This window comes from Anolis carolinensis, chromosome 1, assembly GCF_035594765.1.
Source record: "Anolis carolinensis isolate JA03-04 chromosome 1, rAnoCar3.1.pri, whole genome shotgun sequence".
In the NCBI taxonomy this organism is placed as follows: Eukaryota; Metazoa; Chordata; class Lepidosauria; order Squamata; family Dactyloidae; genus Anolis; species Anolis carolinensis.
Window position 1 is genome coordinate 158527678 of NC_085841.1, and position 17243 is coordinate 158544920.

Consider the following 17243-nt stretch of genomic DNA (forward strand, 5'->3'; position numbering starts at 1 on the left):
TAATCCTCTGTCATCCCACTCTTTCAGCTGCTCTTAAAATGTTCCAGTTTCTCTCTCCTCCTCTAACTCCTTCCCTTGTCCTCAGATGCTGCAAGCTGTGTTCAAAGAGGAAAAGTAAGTGGCACTCTATTAGTCTTGGTCAAAAAGTAAACTACTACAGCCTAATCTAAATTATCTGCTCTTATCCATCAGTGACTTTTCCTTTCTTGACCACATATGAATGTTGTTTGGCCACATTTCCCAGTTGTTATTTGTGAAATGTAGCAGGATATACTATCATATCATCTATTGTTGCTTCTCCGTGTTTCTTGTCTTTTCAAAATAAAAGAGAACCCCTTCCCCATGTGTTATTTTACTATTAGCAGTGGAAATACAAAACTAAAAGAGGCCTAACTGCCTTTTCTGGTTACGTTTCTTGGCCTAGTGTGGTTGACAAATTTCTCTTTTTTTGCATCACCTAAGGAAATAGAGCTCTACTCACCTATGGAGATAGTCCAAACTGCAATTATTTTTGCAAAAGCTTTTGTTCTTGAGTTGAAACGGCTGTGATGGATGGGCCTTCTTATGGCAATATAGCGATCCAGGGAGATAGCGCAGAGATGCATAATGGAAGCAGTGGAGAGAAGCACATCTAAATATATCCACATAGCACAGAGATTTCCAGGCAGAGGCCATGCGTATCCTGCAAGCAAGGAGAGGAATTAACAGATATGTGTATGTATAGAATTTGACTGGGCTAACTGGATATTTACCATTATTTAAGTAATAATTAAATCTGTCTGTACATGCTTGTGCCTTCAAGGCGCCTATTAATCTATGGCAACTTCATGAGTTTAATTGGCTTTTCTTCAGCAAGGAACAGGAGCCCCTAGTGGCACAGTGAGCTAAACCGTTGTGCCGGCAGGACTGATGACTTGAAGGTTGGGTTGCTGACCTGAAGATTCCCAGTTCAAATCCAACCCGGGGAGAGCGGGGATGAGCTCCCTCTATCAGCTCCAGCTCCATGCGGGGACATGAGAGCAGCCTCCCACAAGGATGGTAAAAACATCAAAACATCCAGGTGTCCCCTGGGCAACGTCCTTGCAAACAGCCAATTCTCTCACATCAGAAGCGGCTTTCAGTTTCTCAAGTCGCTCCTGACATGAGAAAAAAAAAACAAGAAGTACTCAGAAGTGGTTTTTTCCATGCCTTCCTACAGCACCTGGTATTTGTAAATGGTCTCCCATCCAAGTGTTTACCAGAAGTGACCCTGTTCAACTTTCAAGATCAATACCTTTAGGGTATTTACATATTGCTATATAATTGATCTATTTTCTCTAATAGCTATGTGTATTTATGGTGGGAATATTTGGTAGTTAGCTATATCAAGGTTTGTGGGAGCCAGTGCAACATGAGCGTGTGACAGAACACAGGAGAGGATGCGTTTGTAAGATTAAAAGAAGGGTAATACCTACATTTATTGTTTCAGGAATTATATGGCTGTGTGCCCTTCCACACAGCCATATAATCTCACAATATCTGCTTTGAAATAGGTTATCTGAGTCCACACTGCTATATATTCCAGTTCAACGCAGACAATGTGGGATTTTATTTAGCTGGGTGGAAGGGACCTGGGATAGAATAGAAGATAGATGCTCCCTCTCCCTGCAAAAAGATGTAAGAAGACTAATGTTTGGAAAGAAAAGGGAAGAGGCCTCTGCAGGCAGGCAGGAAGCAAAAAGCCTTGAGTGCATCCATCATAGAAAGATCAGAGAAATGAAACAAAAGGGCAGGTAGGCATTCTAGAACTCCGCCTGTCACGAAGTACATGATACACACTTTAATACCTCTTCGCTTCCAAGAAAAATGACCATATAATCAAGCATAATAATAGTTATTATAAATGTTACATTTCCACTTGATTATACTCCTTCAGATGCTCTGATCTACTAGTGTTTCCTTCTGGGAGATGAAGCAAGATTAAATTGTTAGTGGTTGCTGTGACTTTTCCGGGCTGTATGGCCATGTTTCAGAAGCATTCTCTCCTGACGTTTCATCCACATCTAGGACAGGCATCCTCGGGGGTTGTGAGATCTGTTGGAAACTAGGCAAGTGGGGTTTATATATCTGTGGAATAATGTCCAGGGTGGGAGAAAGAACTCTTGTCTGTTGGAGGCAAGTGTGAATGTTGCAACTGGCCATCTTGATTAGCACTGAATAGCCTTGCATCTTCAAAGCCTGGCTGCTACCTGCCTGTGGAAATCCTTTGTTAGGAGGTGTTAGCTGGCTCTGATTGTTTTTTATCTGGAATTCCCCTGCCTTCTGAGTGTTGTTCTTTATTTACTGTCCTGATTTTAGGATTTCCCAAGCAGGAAGCAGCTAGGCTTTGAAGCTGCAAAGCTATTCAATGCTAATCAATTGCAACATTCACACTTGCCTCAAGCAGACAAGAGTTCTTTCTCCCACCCTGGACGTTCTCTGGAAAGTCATTCACTTTTGTAGACACTAAATGGGGATATCATATTAAATACAGCAGAGCCCTAGTGAGAGCTACGACACAAACATTTATTTGGGGAATGTGCTTTATCCTCCACCATCCAGAATGTTTTGGGCAACCACAAAACAGGAAAGGGAAATTGAAGCAGGCATATTGATGTAAAAACTCAAAGAGCAAGCAAAGAGCCTCTAGAAAGAGGTTGTAAAGGCAACAACCACAATGACAGTAACAACCATAAATCACATTTATAATGAGAATTTTAACCTGTGGAGAGGGAGGTAAAACTAAATTCAAATAGGTTTTGGAAAAAGATACAAAATAAATATCCCAAAAGGAGAATAAAAGATGAGTTTTCCTTTGGAACCTCCAAAGTGGCCGAGGCCACCTTCAGGTAGCCATGCTGGCAGACTCCACACTGAGAGACTGATTGATTTGTTTATGGTTCTGTGGCCACACACTGAGAGGTTTGTCATCAAAATAAAAGCGTTTTCCCTCATGCTGCAGATGAAATTGAAAAGTGTGTTGGGTGAAAAGGAACAATTTCCACCTCGCAAGTGTTGTGAAAAAAAGCAAGAAAACTGACTGCTTATAGACATTCTGCTATTGGCTTGTTTTTCCTTCATGCAATGCTTCAGGCTCCTGAGTCATTGGTGGCTGGAGAACCCAGTATAGGTCGGCACCTTTCAAGGTTTTAGATACAACTGTAGCTTTCTATACAATATTAAAACAAACTAAAAAAATTAGTACAAAGAATCTATACCTTGAGGTACTTACTTATTATGAGAACCAAAGATTATGGCCCTAGCCTAGGGCAAACTTGGACCCTCTGGGTGTTTTGGACTCCAACTCCCACAATTCCTAACAGCCGGTTTGCCCAGGCCTGCCCTAGCCTCTGTGTATTTTCCACGTGGTATCTTTAGCGTCACCTTTTCATGTCTAATGAAACCTTTCAACATCATTTATCCACGTAAAGCTGTACATAATGAGAACATGTAAATATTAGATGAGCACTGAAGAATGCCACCAACTCCAGCTTTTTGTTTGCAGAGTGGCCAGCCTTCTCTGCCAAAGACCCAACTCTGAAGATCCCATAGCATTGAGCCTTGCAGTCAAAGGACCTTATCACATTAGGAAATACTCTGTTTCTGAGACTGTTTGAGAATGATTTCGAATGGATCCCATCACAGGACGTTTGCCCCATCCCGTCAGTATTCCGTCTGCAAAATGTTGCAGAAACGGATTATTTGCAGATCGAATTCTAATTGTGTTTTTTTTTTAAAAAAAACTTTATTTTTATTTTCTAGATAGATACATTAAAAGTGGGAGAACATTGTGTTTGATAGGAAAGTAGGAAATTGGATAGTTTGAATCTATTTGAAAATAGATGGGTGAGGAAGAAGAGGAAACAAAGGAAAGGAAAAAGAAAAAAAAGAGAGAAAAAGGAAGGGAAGTTTAAAAACAGAAAATTGTTGACTTCCATCCCTCTCCATATTGTCTTCGATCCGTCCTGGATCACTTCCAATGTTTATTGTTCCATATTTATATTTTAGCTTCCCTGGGTTTTCATATCTTTCTTATTGTTCTAGCCCTCATCTGAATATTCTTAATGTTAAATTATAATATGTTTCTTTTCTTTATTCATAAAGTTCAAAAATGGTTGCCAATCTGTACATTTCTTTGGTAAACCTTGTTGTTTCTTTATTAGGTATGTTAGTCTGTCCATATTCTTGATTTCCATTACTTTTATCAGCCATTCGTCTACGCTCGGTATTTCCTCTTGTCTCCACTTCTTCGCAAAGATGATCCTCGCTGCAGTTAGCAAATAGTTGAGTAGGAGTTCGTCGTTTTCTTTAAATTTTATGTCTGTCATTCCGAGGAGGATGTGTTCTGGTCTCATTTGGAATTTTAGATTCAGAATTTTTTGGGATGACTCGTGAATTTCTTTCCAATATTTTTTAGCTTTTCCACATGTCCACCACATGTGGTAGAATGTCCCTTGCTCCTTCTTACATTTCCAACAGGCCGTGTCTAGAGATTTGTTTATAAGACTTAATTTTTTTGGTGTTATATACCACCTGTGGAACATTTTGATTATATTCTCCTTCAAGTCGTATGGGTACATCTGTTTTAGTCTTTTGTTCCATAGGTTTTCCCACTCTTCCATCATAATTGTTCTTCCTATATTTCGTGCCCATTTTATCATGCATTCTTTTACTGTTTCTTGCTCCGTTTGCCATTCTAGGATTTTCTTATAAGTCTTTGTTATCAATTTTTTCTCGGAGTTCATAATTCTGTCCCAGAAGGTTTCTTTGTCCATAAATCCCTCCTTCTTGTCTTTATTATAGTATTCTCTTAGTTGTCGGGATTGGAACCATGAGATATTGGAGAAATTTACCTTAATTTCTTCTTGAGATTTCATTTCATTCTTTCCATTTTTCTGTCTTAAAATGTCTCTATATGTGGGCCATCTCTCCCAGCCCAATAATCTTCTTTGCCCTGCTTCGAGCGGGGAGATCCAGAGCGGGGTTTTTGGGTATATTCTTAGTTTGTATTTGTCCCAAATTTTCAGGATAGACGATCTTACGAAATGGTTTCCAAAGTTTTTTTCTATCTTCGTTTTTCCATACCAGAGGTATGCATGCCAGCCAATTCGTAGATTGAACCCTTCCAAAGTTAGGATTTTTTCTCTTTTTAGAGTCATCCAATCTTTTGCCCATAGTAGCGCACATGCCTCGTAGTAGGATTTTAGGTCTGGCATGCCTAGACCTCCTCTTCTTGTGTCGTCAATTATATTTGTGTATTTGATTCTAGCTTTTTTACCTTGCCAAATGAATTTGGACAAGTCTCTTTCCCATTTTTAAAAAATAGCCATGTTTCTAATAATTGGTAGGTTTTGGAACAGGTATAGCATTTTTGGTAATATGTTATTTTAATTGCCGATATTCTACCTAATAATGATAAATTTAAATTCTTCCAATTTTCTAATTGTCTTCTTATTTCTAACCATTTCGCCTCGTAGTTATTTTTGAGTAGTTGGGCATTTTTAGGAGAGATAGTGATTCCTAAATAGTTGATTTTGTTTGAGATCTGCAGCCCCGAGATTTCTTTGAGTCTCTCTTGATCTTTCTTAGTTATATTTTTTGTCAACATTTTCGATTTACTTTTATTTATTTTGAAACCTGCTACCGTACCAAATTCTTCTATAGCATGGAGCCATTTTTTAATATTTTCTGTTGGGTTTTCTATGATGCAGATCAAATCGTCCGCAAACGCTCTTGTTTTGTAATGCATATTTCTTATTTTTGTCCCTTTAAGACTTGCATCGTTTCTTATTGTATTCAAAAGGATTTCTAGAGTAAAAATAAAGATAAGAGGAGAGAGGGGGCATCCCTGTCGAGTTCCTTTGTTTATCTTTATCTCTTTTGATGGGTGTCCATTAATCCAAATTTTTGCAGTTTGATCTTCGTATATTGCATTTATTGCATTTAAGAATTTGTAGCCTAAATCAAGTTCTCTCATTAACATTTTGAAAAAGTTCCAATTGATGTTATCGAAGGCCTTCTCTGCATCGACCGTAAGCAGGGCTAATTCTTTCTCATTATTGGCCTCATAATATTCGATTATGTCCACGATTGTCCTGACATTATCTCTTAGTTGTCTATTGGGGAGGAATCCAGTTTGTTCTTCTTGAATCCAATTCTTTAGAAATTCTTTCATTCTGTCCGCTAGAATATTGGTGAAAATCTTATAGTCTATGTTTAAGAGAGAGATGGGCCTATAATTTTTAACATTTGTTGGATCTGTTTTTTCTTTGTGGATAACTGTTATATTAGCTTCCTTCCATGTGTTGGGGAGTTTGCCTTCATTTGTTATCTTATTCATCAGTTTCTTCAAGTATGGTAGGAGTTCTTCCTCAAATGTTTTGTAGTACATCACAGTAAGCCCATCTGGGCCGGGGGCTTTGTTGGGGTCCATTTTTTGAATCGCCTTCTTGATCTCTTCCTCCTCAATAGATTCATTTAGCCGTTCTCTTTGCTCTTCTGAAATTTTTTCCAGCTTCCTTTTACTTAGATATTGTGCTATGTCATCTTTTTTTATTTGATCCTTCTTATAAAGGGTTTTGTAAAAGGTTTCAAATTGTCTTAATATTTCTTTATCCGTTTAATAATGTTTTTCCCCATCCTCGATTCTCGTTATATATTGTCTTTGTTTTTTCCTTCCAATTTTCTTTGCAAGCCACTTACCAGGCTTGTTTGCGTTTTGGAAGTGGTCTTGTTTTACAAATTTCAATTTCTTCGCCAATTGTTCTAATTCTATATTACTTTTCTGTAATTTTAGAAGTTCTATATCCCTTGTCAATTTTTGATTTTTGGGAGATTTTTTAAACTTGGTTTCTGTTTCTATTATCTGTTCTTGTATTTTGTTCAGTTTTTGGTTTCTTAATTTATTTCTCCATGAATTCTGTCTGATAAAGTATCCTCTCATGACCGCCTTACTGGCGTCCCAGATTGTTTGTATATTTACTTCTGGAGTGTCATTTATTTGGAAATATTCTTTTAGAATGAGCCTGTTCTTCTTGATGTCCTCCTCGGATTTAAGCAATATATCGTTCAGTCTCCATTTCCCTGTCCTTCGTGTTTCATTGATTGTAAATTGAATTTGGCTATGGTCTGAGTGATTTCTAGTTAAGATTTCTATTTTTGTTATTTTGGTTATGAGATAGCTTGATGCCCATACCATATCAATCCTCGACCATACTTGGTGCCTATCAGAGAAAAATGTATAGTCTCTATCTAGGGGGTGGTGGGATCTCCACACATCTTGTAGATTAAATTCTTGTTGAAAGTTTATAAAGTTCTTTGGTAAAGTTCCATTTCCACGCTTCTTGTTATTTCTATTGCTTTTTCTTGTTTTATCCAACTCTGTGTTTAGAACCCCATTGAAATCCCCGAGTATAATTAGATTCTCGAATTCCTGTTTCAAAATTAAGTCATTTAATTTTTTAATGAAGTTTATTTTTAACCCATTTAGTGCGTATATGTTGCAGATCAAATTTTTCTTGTTTTCAATGTATACGGAAACTCCTAGGATTCTCCCTTCGTTGTCCTTAAATGCTAATTCCGCCGGGATCCACTCCTTTACATATAAGACCACCCCCCTCTTTTTTTCAATTGATGCAGAGTAAAATTCTTTCCCTAAGTGTTTGTATGTTAAGTGGGAGACATGTTTCTGGCAGATGTGTGTCTCTTGGAAAGCCACAATATCATAGCCTCCTTTTTTAATATTGTGAAATACTTTATTTCTTTTATTTGGAGAATTTAATCCATTTATGTTGTTTGAGTAAAATCTTACAGTTCTCTCCAAATTACATCCTCTCTTGGCCATCTTGCGGTTCTTCTTCAATATCATCCAAGTTTGGGGGTTCCATTCCTACTGGTGGATTTTCTAATTCGGGGGATTCTTCTCTTATTCTCTTTTTATCTTTCTTACTCTTTTTCTCCATTTCTGTAGAGGGTACATCTTCAGTATCTTTCTTTATTCTTTCGAAGAAGTCTCTCGCCTTTTCTTCCATAGTGATCCAAAATCTTTCCTCTTTGTATGTCACCATGACCCCTTCTGGTTTCTCCCAGCGAAATCTTATTTGTCTTCTTTTTAATTCTTCAGTTAGGAACATGTATTTTCTTCTTTTAATCAAAATTGATGGTGGGAATTCTTTTAAAATCGCTATCCTTTTTCCCTTGTAGTATATCGGTTGGTTGCTATTTTCTCTTAATATATCATCTCTAATTTTCTTCCTGGTAAAATGAATGATTACGTCTCTTGGGACTTTGTTTCTTCTAGCGTAGTTGGTAGATATTCTATAGGTCCTGTCTATCTCTGGATCCATGTCTTCATATTCAGTTTGTGTCAGTTTGGATGTTAATTGTATTATTAAGTCCCTTATGTTTTCTTTGCCTTCTTCTTCTATATTCCTGAATCTTAGTTGAAATTCAAGGTTTTTTTGCTCCATCCATTCTTGTTTCGCTTCTAATTTTTGATTTTGATTTTCCAAATTTTCCATTCTAGTTTGAGTTTTAGCATATGTCTTCTCCTGTTTTTGTTTTTCCTGTTTGATCTCCTGGATCTCCTGTTTAAGATTGTTTATATCTTTTTTCATATCCCCCAGTTCTTCCGTAATTTCATTCTTCATGGTCAGCATTTGGTCTTGGAACATCTTTTGATAGGCGTCTTGCTTCTCTGCCACTTTCTGAATCTCTTTCATAACTTCCTTCACCTCCTTCATAACGTCTTTTAGGCTGTATTCTTCCGTAAGAGACATTCTCCTTTGTAATCCTTTTTCTTTAGTATCTTTGGTGTCTGTTTTGAATCTAAATGTGCTCATTATGTTTATATTTGACAGATCTCTAACTTTGACTCTCCCCACCGAATAGGTTTTTTTTTCCTTTCTCTTTTTTTTCCTTTCCTCCCCTTTTCTTCTTCTCTTTTCCCCTTCCCCTCTTTTCTTCTTTCCCTTTCCTTCTCCCTTTCCCTCAAATCCCCTTTTAATCCCCCTTCTTCTTTGATCCTCTTTAATCTATCCCCGTTATGTTACCTTCCTTATCTCCCTCTTATCTCACTCTTGCCTTTTCCTGGTCTCGAATTGAGCCCTCTTTGATGCTGTTGTCTCCTTCTTAATCCTCTCTCCCGCCTCTCCTATTCAGGTTCTATCTTCCACCTTCAATGTTTACTTGTGAGCCTGCCTCTAAATACACTCCTGTGCCTATGTCTCTCTGTCTTATTCTTCCTTCCTTTGGTGATCGTCCCTATCTGGTTTCCCTGCCTTTCCCTTTGCTGGTTTATATCCGTGGTCGCTCTGGTCTCTTTTCGTTTCTTTTCTTTCCCTATTCTTTTCCCCAATCTTCCTAGATGTATCTTAGCAGTCCTTTCATCCTTTTTCTCAGTCTCCTTTACCTTTGGATCATGGTTCTCTTTGTTTCCTGTCTCTGTGTTCTCCTTTCTCCCTGTCGTCACGTCCTCCCTCCTTCTTCTATTGCCGGCTCTTTCTCCTGTCTTCCGCCTCTCTATGGTCAGTGGGTAGTTGAATTCCGTCCGTTCTGAGGGGAGGGACTCTTCCTCCACCCGGGCACACTTCCTCCTCACGCGCTGCTATCTCCCAATCTTTGTTTTTGGTAAGCTGGCCGCCGTAGACCAAACAAACTTATCTTCAAGGTCGCCAAACCTCTGACCAGCGTTTTGTTGATTTACTCTGGTAATGTCCTTTTATTTATGAATTCTTAAAGTTCTTATTTTATTCTTATTTAATTCTTTAATTTAATTCTTTGGCTTTTTAGTTTGAAATGATGTAGCCTTTGAGGTACGGGGGGTATGGGTATAGAAGAGTTCGTTTCTTCCCGTCCTCTTCCTGTCCTCTTTCTCTTTTGAAATAATTTTATATCAAAAAGAAAGATTTTATTCTTCAAATTCCCCTTCTTGTTTCTAAGGGTAGAGTCCTTTTGACAATATAAAGAATTGATATTTTCTTTTCCGTACCTTCTTTCCAGATCTTCTTTCTTGAAGTTAAAATCAGGCGAGTTTCGACGGTAGCCCCAGACGTCTTGGGTCTGGATCGCCTTGCTGCAACCCGCACACCCTGCGGGCAACCAGTCCGGGTCTTTCCTGGCCCCCACTCTTGAGGAGTGAGGGTCTCCAGACCATCGGTTGGCGCCCTGTGGGTTTGGCTGTCTCCCTGATCTCGATCCGTCAGGGAGAGGGAGCTCTGCGCTCTACCCGGTCGCTTTGCTTGGCTGGCTCCTTGAGAGCGTTCAAGGAGTCCACCCCGTCGCCATCTCGCCAAACCGGAAGTCCCCCTAATTGTGTTTTTTGAGATACTATGGATTCTGAAGCACTGTTTTGGTGAGGGATAGGAAAATCTGTCTGCATCCATCCCATCAGCAACAATACTTTTTAAAAAGTCATAGTGTGATGTAAGGGGTGTTTTGAATGGATTGGGAGGAGCCAGCCTTCTATGGTGTGATGAGTCAAAGCGCAGTACAGTAGAGTCTCACTTATCCAACACTCGCTTATCCAACGTTCTGGATTATCCAAGGCATTTTTGTAGTCAATGTTTTCAATACATCGTGATATTTTGGTGCTAAATTCGTAAATACAGTAATTATTACATAGCATTACTGCGTATTGAACTACTTTTTCTGTCAAATTTGTTGTATAACATGATGTTTTGGTGCTTAATTTGTAAAATCATAACCTAATTTGATGTTTAATAGGCTTCTCCTTAGTGCCTCCTTATTATCCAACATTTTCACTTATCCAACATTCTGCCGGCCCGTTTATGTTGGATAAGTGAGACTCTACTGTATTTTCAAATCATAATAATCGTAATAATCACGAGCAATGAGGGGAGTATGCATCCCATCGCAATACAGTATGCATCCAGTCCTAAAAAATACTGATATAAACAGATTATATCCCTATGTGACAAGGTTCACAGTGGTGTCAAACTGCATTCGTTCTAAATGGGTAGAAACACATTTTTATTTTTGGTAACCTCTTATTTGCAAACGTTGGTTTGACACTAAGCTCCCTGAATATTTTATCCCAAAACTTGGCAGCCTTGTTTCCCTTGGTAGAGATAACTACTCCCTTAGAAATTTGCTAATGTTCCCCTATTTAAAGATATATGGCACAACACCTTCGAATTCATATGTCTGCACTTTACATCTTTTAATACTGACATATCAGTGTGAGATAAAAAGGAGAAATTAGGGACAGGGGTCATTAATAAACTTTCTAGCCAGTAAAAATAGACTTTATGAATTACAGTCTATGAAAAATCTAAAGTGTGCCTTAACCATTACGTCTCAAAAATAAGTAAAGGGAAAGGTTTTCCCCTGACATTAAGTCTAGTCGTTTCTGACTCTGGAGGATGGTGCCCATCTCCATTTTTAAGCCAAAGAGCCGGCATTGTCCATAGACACTTCCAAGGTCATGTGGCTGGCATGGAGCACCGTTACCTTCCTGCCGGAGTGGTACCTATTGATCTACTCACATTTGCATGTTTTCAAAATTCTAGGTTGACAGAAGCTGGGGCTAACTGTGGGAGCTCACCCCATCCCCCAAATTTGAACCACCGACCTTTCGGTCAGCAAGTTCAGCAGCTCAGTGGTTTAACCTGTTGTGCCACTGGGGGCTCCATCAAAAATATTTAGACCTAAATCCAATGGTTAGCTTCAACTCAAGTAGAGTTTGAATAAACAGACTTATCAAGTTCCCATTGATTCCATTGTAGTTAAGACTAACAATTGGATTTAGGTCAAGGATGAGAACAGAGGTCCTTTCTACACTGCCATATAAAATCCAGATTCTCTGCTTTGAACTGGATTATATGGCAGCATAGATTCATATAATTCACTTCAAAGAATATAGATTATCTGCTTTGATAATGTGGGGTATATGGCCGTGTAGAAGGGGCCAGAGAAGCTCTTCAGATGTTAATCCAGATTGCCCTAGTCATCCACAGTCAATGGTGGGAGCGTTAGAAGCTGCAGTACACAATGTCTAGGTTATTTTTAGAGCAGGTTTTGGGACCCTGTTTTTCCTAATGTTGCCTACCACATAATGGAAATGTACAACATATAGCAGAGAAGTAAGATAATGAAGATAGCGTAATGTATGTTAGAATTGCTTCAATTTGAGGCTTAAATCTAATATTGCTGTAGGGCACGATTGTCACTTTTCATAAACCATGAGAGATTTCTGCTTTAACTGTATTTATATGAGTTTATGTTAGCCCAAAGTACATGAACTGTTGTACTCACCATATAATATTGTCAGCATTGATACAGGCATGACAAGAAACCCCAAGAGCATGTCAGCAATGGCAAGTGACATCAGGAAATAGTTTGTAGCATTCTGCAGCCTTTTCTCTAATGATACAGCCACAATGACAAGAATATTTCCAGCAATCGTCACAATCATCACAATAATTGTTAGCAAGGCGGGCCAGTTTTTCTCAGGAAGAGGACTGTTTTCATGAGCACAGGTGTCACAGAGTGGAGGGAGACTCTTCTCGCAAGAGCAATTCATTGCGTCTTCAACATACAATGTCAGATTATACACATTAGACACATTGATCTCTTTAGAGACCAACATATTCCTGCAGAGTTTCCTGTCTTGGTTCAGTTGTAGCAACGTGTTTGCTGCTTGGTCCATCGAAGCCTTTTCTTCATAAAGCATATCCGTTTCTAAGAACTGAGATCTGTAAAATGCAAATTGCGACTGTTTTTACATGATACATTCTTGCATTCCTCATGGGTGCAAAGCTGGAAATAAAAATGTTGAGAGATTGCTTTACTTTTTAATTGTACATGCAAAGAAAACATTCCAAATATTAAAATATCCTCAGTTTTATGTCTAATCTAGTGATAACTTGTACTAAGAATCTAATCAATGACAAAACTCATTTGTAGATTATGACATGTTGACCCAAAGGTTAAAAAAAAAGGAAAAAATAGTGCACAGGCAACTAATTTTATAACTAGCCCTTGCCAGACATAATGATATTTCTAAAGTATCTTATTTTTACATTGTTATTTTGCAATGAACTTGAAAGATCCTGCATACAGAAGTAATGCTTTACCTTGATTCTTCATTGCCTTTGCCAAGCTGAAGTCCTTCCCTCTGCCCACTTTCCACAATAATCATATTGGTTGACAGTTTTGCTGACTTCTGAACTATGCACTTGCCCCCAGTCGTTTTCCTTCATCTGTAAGTCTTCTTTGCTAACTATAGGCTGCTTCCACTGACAGCTCCCTTTGTTTGCATTTCCTCTTTAAGGCAAGCGATGCTGGAAGAATTATCTTTGAACAATTGCAAGACATGTACAGACGCTAGAAGCAGAAGTCTCCATGCAAGGTTCAGAAGAGATTCTAGCAAGGAGGTAATTTCTTTCCCAGTGATTTGTTTGGCATTCCAGGTCTCCAATGAATCAAAGAAAATAAACAGCAAAGGTAGAAGAAAGGCAGACCATAGAGGGATGGATTTGTTTCTTATATGCCGTAGCCTTGTATCCAGAGCTTTATACAACAACAGCAAAAACCATTTCCATGCGTAAGAATGTCCTGCAGAGGAGGCTTTGGTAGCTGCAATATCTTCTACGGCAAAAAAAAAAACGAAGACGGCAGAAAATCAGGCTAGGAATGGTACCTTCTGGCAAGTGGTAAACAGATCATACCATACTGGAAGCTGCTCACGTCGTGACCTTAAAACAAGCTGCCTGTACTTCGTCCCTATGAGAGGTAATTTGAGAACCAGTTTGATGTCATAGAAAACAAACAACTAAAGAAAGAAAATGATCTTTGTATGATTTTTGAGGTGAGAAAATGTTGTGAGTATAATTTACCTGCTTCAAAGATACCTGTGAACAATCAGCCAAATTAATATGGTTTGTGATGAAGTAAATACAAAACAGGAAAACACTGTTTTGTACACTATTTACTGTTCTTGGGTTTAAAAGAGTTAAAGTGATTCCTCTAAATATACAAATGGTTTTTCATTTTTTTCTTAGGTGCATGTTTTTGACATGACTCAAATATCAGCAGTACTGTACATAACATATTAAGCTTGTTTTATTATTATCAGATATGTAGCAGAGTTATGAAACTTCTACAGGCTTATTCATATACATACAAGAGGGATCTCCAAACCAAGTCCCACGGGCCGGATGTGGCCCTCCAAGGTCATTCGCCCGGTCCCTGCCCTAAACTTTAGACTTAAGGTCACTCTTAGTCTGATTAATATATTTTTATTTTCCATTTACATATTTATAAAACAATCAGTGAAACAAATCTATATACATGTATATATGCATGAACCAATACAATAGAGTGTTCCCTCACTACTTTGCAGTTCACTTTTCGTGGATTCGGTGTTTCACGGTTTTTCAATAAACTCTACAAGACTATTATAAATCATTAAAAAATTACAATTTACAGCCTAAGGAAGGAGAAGCCAAAGAGAGAGAAAAGGCGCCTAAGAAGCAACAGGAGGAGGAGGTGATTTACCAACACATGATTGGTTGATAAAGACTTAAAATAGTGTATAACTACTAAAATAATGTATAAATATTAAAATAAATATAATGTCCCTACTTTGCAGGTGGTCCTGGAACCTAACCTCAGCGATAAGTGAGGGAACGCTGTACTTCCTAACATATATACGTTTTATGTTTGGTTCTGTTCTCCCCTCCTCCCATCCCTCCCAATTTAGTGACTTCCTGTCCCTTCGGTTGGTTTTAGAAAAGCATGACCTTTTAGAGATCATAACCTTTTAAAGAAGAGCCAAAAACTCGTTTTAGTAGAATCATCTCAAGTGGTATACAACCAAACGTAATTATGCAAGGCAATTGGCTCCTTTTGTTAGATTAAACCACCTATTGTCTTTAATCTGTTAGGAAACAGAGAATATGCCCGTGCATAAAATAGCAGTTCTTCAGAAGTGCTTTTCAGTGCCCAAAAATACATCTACTCTCCCAGTTATTTTACTCTCCCATAAAATAACTTCTCTTTATATTATGCACACATGAGAAAAAAGTAGAGTTTGGTAAAAACAACATATTTGGTTTACTCACAACCTTCATGTGTTCAGCATACACAGGTACACAACTTATCAGTCAGTTACAGATATGTTTGAGGTAGGTTCTGTGCCATCCGGTCAGAACATCTCTCTTACAATAAACAGCAGGCAAGTGTTTGCAAGTCTGTGATCTGAGCAGTCCCAAAGTCTAAAGAAGTCTGTGCTCTGTGCTCTGTGCTCATCTCAGAGCAGCTCATGTGGTCTGCAGTCCCCCCCCCCCGCCACAACTTCTCAGGAAAACATAGAGCAAGGAAAGAAAGCTGCATACCAGAACATACATACAATAAGCAAGCAGCAGGATTATAGATAAAAAATGAATAGAGGAGGCTTGAAGAAGATTGTAATTTCGAACAGTTTGAGACATTCATATGTAATTCTGTTCTTCCTTCCTAAACTATTCTTCCTTCTGGCCTGATATTTATTGTTTATAAATTCCCTACACAGATTCTAACAGGTTACATTATGAAGCCTTCTATAGCAGTGGTTCTCAACCTGTGGTCCCCAGATGTTTTTGGCCTTCACCTCCCAGAAATCCTAACAGCTGGTAAACTGGCTAGGATTTCTGGGAGTTGTAGGCCAAAACACCTGGCGACCCACAGGTTGAGAACCACTGTTCTATTCCAACCTTTCCTTCTTTTTTTAAACATTGTTTAGAAATGGTTCCCAGTCCTCAATAAGTGTTTTTGTGTTTTTAATTTGTTCATCATTGCTAATTGGTCAATTTCTGCTATTTTAAAGACTTTACGTATCCATTCTTCTATTGTTAAGAGGTCTGCATTCTTCCAGAACTGTGCACATACTGTTCTGGCTGCTATGATCATGTAGCGCAATACTTTATAGTTTAGTTATTTTGTTTGGTTATTTGACATTCTCAACAAAACCTATCTGGGCTCCAATTCCATCTTTGAATAAAAAAAAATTTGCAGCATTTTTATATCTTGTCCTAGAATTCTTTTGCTTTTTTACAGGACCACCACATGTGGGAGAAAATACCTTCCTTTTTGTCCTAGGTCTGAAGTGACTTGAAGGCACACAACAACTACAACAATCCTAATCAATTTGACTATCTCATTAGCCAAAATCAGGTCCACACTTCCCATTGACATACTGATATCTTATCTTGTCAGAAGCGAGTTGTGGGTATAGATAATGTATTTTAACACAAAGTTTAAGACTTGACATTATACTAGATATCCTTTAACCAGAAGCTGGCCACTTGGAGTACCTCTGGTGTCGCTGCGAGAAGGTCCTCCACTGTGTATGTGCCAGGGCTTAGGCTGCACTGTAGTAGGTGGTCAGTGGTTTACTCTTCTTCACATTCGCATGTCGTGGACTCCACTTTGAAGCCCCATTTCTTAGGGTTGGCTCTGTATCTCATGGTGGCCGTGCACAGTCTGTTCAGCGCCTTCCAAGTCTCCCAGTCTTCTGTGTGCCCAGGAGGGAGCTTCTCACCTGGTATCAGCCATGGATTGAGGTTATGGGTTTTAGCCTGCCACTTTTGGACTATCACTTGCTGAGGTGTTCCTGAAAGTATCTCTGTAAATCTTACGAAGCTGTTTCTTGATTTAAGGCGTTGGCTTAAATACTGACACATTTATGCTGGTTAAAATTATTATTAGTTTTAAATACTGCATTGTTATTTCATTTTTTTTGCACTACAAATAAGGTATGTGCAGTGTGTATAGGAATTCATTCATGTTTTTTTCAATCTATTGTCGTCGTCCCCCCCCCCCCCCCCCCGCCCTCCAACAGTCCAACAGACCATGAACTGGCCTTCTGCCTACAAGTTTGGGGACCCCTGATGTTCAAGGTACATTAAAGGATTAAATACCCTGCTAAGCAGGTCAATTCTAATTAGTGTTGGGATGGGGAACCATCTAGAAATCCCAGGTGCTGTAGGTTATACCACTATTTCAGAGGAAGGAACTGGCATGTATTCTGAGTATTCCTTACCTATGAAATCTATGGGGTTGCCACAAGTTGACTGGTAACATCCAAAGTAAGTTCTCTTTGTACATCTACTGTTTCAGTTTTAATGTTCTATTCATTATTCTCTTTCAGGAATACGACTTCATAGTAGATGTTAGATGCTATTTAATATATCTTATTTATACACATAATAATAATGAAAATCTGT

General features: G+C 38.5%; 1 protein-coding gene across 3 annotated transcripts in view; it reads right to left on the reverse strand.

Moving 5' to 3' along the window:
• htr2a (5-hydroxytryptamine receptor 2A) overlaps nucleotides 1-16808 on the reverse strand; it is a 32678-nt gene extending 15870 nt beyond the window's left edge. For 2 of the 3 annotated variants that reach the window (XR_009999676.1, XR_009999682.1), the window contains exons 1-2: nucleotides 935-12265; nucleotides 547-682 (exon numbers count right to left, since the gene is read on the reverse strand). Coding sequence is in view for 1 of the 3 variants with exons in the window: in XM_003215346.4 (XP_003215394.3) it covers nucleotides 482-682; nucleotides 12292-12731; nucleotides 13113-13177 (706 nt within the window). In the remaining 2 variants the exon portion in view is untranslated. Of the gene's footprint in view, nucleotides 1-481; nucleotides 683-934; nucleotides 12266-12291; nucleotides 12732-13112 lie in introns of those variants that run through there. The other variant, XM_003215346.4, reaches the window with a different exon arrangement.
• Between the last annotated feature and the right edge of the window lie 435 nt (nucleotides 16809-17243).